At 38.2% G+C, this 3,736-nt stretch overlaps 1 protein-coding gene across 1 annotated transcript; it reads right to left on the bottom strand.

Annotated features, from left to right (window-relative positions):
• Positions 1 to 480: 480 nt before the first annotated feature.
• LOC147455997 (uncharacterized) lies at positions 481 to 2,749 on the bottom strand. The gene is made up of 2 exons (XM_086515374.1): positions 1,987 to 2,749; positions 481 to 1,313 (listed from the first exon to the last, which is right to left on the bottom strand). The coding sequence occupies exons 1-2, from the start codon at positions 2,734 to 2,736 to the stop codon at positions 936 to 938; spliced, it is 1,128 nt and encodes a 375-aa protein (XP_086371500.1). The 5' UTR covers positions 2,737 to 2,749; the 3' UTR covers positions 481 to 935.
• Between the last annotated feature and the right edge of the window lie 987 nt (positions 2,750 to 3,736).

The following is a 3,736-nucleotide window of genomic DNA, read 5'->3' as shown; positions in this document are numbered from 1 at the left end:
ACTTGATTTTCATAGTACTTCTAGTTTACTAATACCACTGCAGTTGGAGTTGCCTCTATAGCTTCCATTGATCTCTTCTTCCATTTTACTTCAAGTTTTTGTTCATTTATTTTAAGTGAGTACTCTGCCTTCAATCTATCTTTACGTCTCAACTCTTTACATGGGGAAATTATCGACCATGTTCCACATCATGTTGTAAACTTGCATATGCATTACTGAATATAAGTACTGTATTAATTAAGAAAGGTTATGAAGCAGGCTTGACGCGAGCATGACTAGCATCTGTAATTCTTTTGGTTTGCTAATATAATCCACTCACGATTGTAAATTTTGCACACAAAAAAAAAGCTATGAAGCAGGCTCGTTTCTATTCATGATCAGTGTGAAAAATTTAGTTGCAAGTCCTTATTGCCTATTTACATGGTCTAAAAGCATAATTTCTTCATGCCAATATGGTAAAAAAAGACTATTATATCAGTCTTGCTAATTTCAAATTTGTTTTTTATTAGTTAATTGAAAGAGTATTTTTTGAGCACCAATTGCAAAGGCACTTTCTTTTTATATGCTTAATCAAATCATTGTTTTTTTTCTTCACATTTACATTTATAAAGTGTAAGAAGGGATATGTCATCAATTCTCTTGTTGGATTTTTTTTTTTCTTTTGAAAAAAAAATCCCTTGTTGGCTTTAAACTATACGCCACAGAGGCTATGAAGTGTTTTGCTTGAATTATGGTCTTTGATAGTTTGTCTTATGCTATGGTGTTGTAGAACTATACTTTTTTTTTTTTTTTTTTGCAAAACTTACAATTGTGAGTGGATAGTATTAAGAACATCATAAATATACAACAACCTCGAGCTCAGACCAAGCCTCGAGGGTCACAGGAATGCAAGTTATCTGCATGGCAGAAAAACCACTACCACTCCTAGGCTTTCCCTATTTACAAGTGAGAACTATACCTTTTCCTGTGACCTTATTATCTTTCAAATGAACTAAGGTTAAAGCTTCTTTTTCATTGTTGAAGCTTTCCTTCTCCTTCTCAAGGCCAGTATTAGACCTTTTGTTTGCATTTTCAAGAGCATTTTCTCTATCTTTTGCAACATGCTTTTTCTCATCTTCAAGTGTCAAAGCCAATCTTGCACTAGTTCTGTTTCCATCATCATGAGTAGACGTATGGTATGCCCTCTTAGCCGAGATGTGTCTCTCAAATGCTCTCAGCAAGAATTTTGGTATTAAGAAGTAAAACATGTAGATGTTACAATAGAGAAAGTTTGCCATTGGAAGGCCTCTCCCAAACCAAAGCCACATGAGGTCCTGAAACCATCACATGAGAGACATTAGGCTACGATAGGTGGTCCACTATACCACATTTAATTCACATTAGCTTACATAATTTACCACATTAATTAGAAAATAAACACTAAAACCCCCCCCCCCCCCCCCCCCCCCCCCCCCCCCCCCCAAAAAACAGGATTCACTAGTAGTACTTTGGAGATGTCACTTGCGTGCACCAAAATTGCCTTATTTACCCCTATATCAAATCTACCTTTTTTTACCTTAAGGAACCCCCCTTTGTACACTCATGTGATACTAATATTGTAACCCTTAATGAATACCCCGAAACACACCCAATGAACTCATCGACACACACTCAACCGATTGAGTAGTCGATTATCGGTAGTTCGAAGTTTTCATTAGTTTCTAAACATCTCACATTGTACAATGATCATCACAATGCTCTCCCTTAAATTCAATCATTTTATACCCCAAAAAAGATAGTTCATTTGGTTGCTTTTAAGACTAAGATTCCTTGTGCTTCTGGTTTACATGAACCATTTTTGCTCGTGTGTATATGCCATTTTTGGCTTTCTAAGGCTTTGAGTAGGAGTTTGCTTCCTTAATCATTTTCAAATATTTCTTTCTTCCTACACAAGTTAGCTATATTTACTTTCTTCTAAACAAGTTAGTTATAAGAACAGGGACTTACATGCCACTTTGGAGGTTGAGGTGGGCCATACGAGAAGGACTCCACCATCCAATGTGTTAGAGCAGAGAGGCGACGAGAGCTATAAAGAAGTGTGAGGATAACTCGGCAAGGAGGAGAGAGTTTCGTATGTCCACTCACCACGATCTCACTCACCATTTGGGCTGTGGAAAGGAAGAGATGTGGCGTGGCTGCTTGAACAGCCTTTGGCTCGCCTCGTGAGAAACTCCCTAGAACAAAACCAAATGGAAGAAAGAAGGACAAGAAAGCCCCCACCAAAATGTACATGTGGAAAGCACGGCTTCCATGGAAGACATCCATTCGTGATGCCTCCATGGGGTAGCAAGGAAACACAAACTTTGCAAGTAGGAATGTGTAGATGCTCACAAAGATGGGAAAGGACAGGTCGAACAAAGGGACGAGTCCGCTTGCCGAGAAGACAAGCATGAAGGAAAGGAGTTGAAGTTCGATGGAGCGCTTGGAGCCCAATACTTCGTGAATGGTTGATACGGAGACCCGCTCTTCATCCTCACTATCTTCCATTGTTGGTAGCTTTTTGTTTCTCATTCTCTCTCCTTTTGGGTGAGTTTCAAAGGAGGTAGGTGGGTTGGTGATATGAAGAACCCTCCTTCCGTGCCAACTCAATAGTGTCCATGCCTTCAATGCCAATGCCACAAAGCATTGATACAAAAAAATGCAGAAGATTAAGGCCTTTCTCACCAAATCCTTCAAGATCGCTTGGGGACTCGTCATTTGTGGATGTAAATTGCCCCTCCTTGAATGAGATTCTTTCTTATATATCTCTATTCTATTTTGCTTAGAAGTTTTATGCTTAGTGCTCAAAAGAATCTTGAAATATTCTTCCTTATGTTGGAGGATAGCTTTTCCTTAACTTCATTCTCTTTGAATAAACCATGAGCCAAAAAGTAGCCAAAGAATAGCATTGATCCTCACAAAGTTGGGAAGCCACAAACAGTATCAAGCTCATAGTAGTGTTCGCGTATATTTTTTACCGGCTAAAATTGCAAACTCCGGGCTGGATATTGAGCTTGCCTTGAAGAAAGCCGGTAATATTTTACAAGTTTAGTGTAAATACTAACCCTAACAATCTTGATTAAAAAAATTGACTTTCCACCTTCATGTGTCTTTAAACTCACACTTTACTTCATGCATTTAAGATGTTTTGAAAGGATTTAAACCTTGTGTATCAAGGGCAAGGGGGCAGGTCGTTAGGGGTGGCTCCCCAGATAGCCGATATAAGTGTGGTCTCTGGATGATGTCATGGCTCGACACAAGCGTGGCAAGTCCTTGAAATTTTTTGAGATGATCAATATAATTCACTTACAATTGTGAGTTTTGCTTTTTTTTTTTTTTTTAAGATGTTTTGAAAGGATTTTTATTTTTCCTAGATTGGGGGGCCTAATGGCAAATTCTTCAAGTTCGGACTTTGACTTTAAGAAAAGATACTCTTGAATTGCAAAAAAAATTTTGGGTTTTTTTTTTTTTGTGGGGGGGGGGGGGGGGGGGGGGGGGGAGAGAGGAACTCACAAATTGTCACAATTGTGACTGAAAATTATATTACTCAATAAATGTACAAAGTAACCTCACTCATGACGAGATCCTTGTTGACGTCACTATGTGACAAAGATTTGCCTCAGCTTAGCCTTGAGTTGGTTGAAAATCAAAATTAACAAGTTGCAATCGGAAGTATTAGGATAATTTTTCAAACTTGCAAGACTATTAGACTATTATT

Source organism: Adiantum capillus-veneris, chromosome 6, assembly GCF_014529385.1.
Source record: "Adiantum capillus-veneris isolate H3 chromosome 6, ASM1452938v2, whole genome shotgun sequence".
Classification (NCBI taxonomy): domain Eukaryota; kingdom Viridiplantae; phylum Streptophyta; class Polypodiopsida; order Polypodiales; family Pteridaceae; genus Adiantum; species Adiantum capillus-veneris.
The sequence above is the reverse complement of the archived record's forward strand: the minus strand, read 5'-3'. Positions and strand labels throughout refer to the sequence as shown.

What these genes read in the sequence shown, in the direction of transcription:
- LOC147455997 (XM_086515374.1), bottom strand. Translation starts at nt 2,736, where the DNA reads ATGACGAGTCCCCAAGCGATCTTGAAGGATTTGGTGAGAAAGGCCTTA. An exon ending in CTCAACCTCCAAAGTGGCAT is followed by an intron (nt 1,314 to 1,986) that starts GTAAGTCCCTGT and finishes TGATGGTTTCAG; the next exon opens with GACCTCATGTGGCTTTGGTT.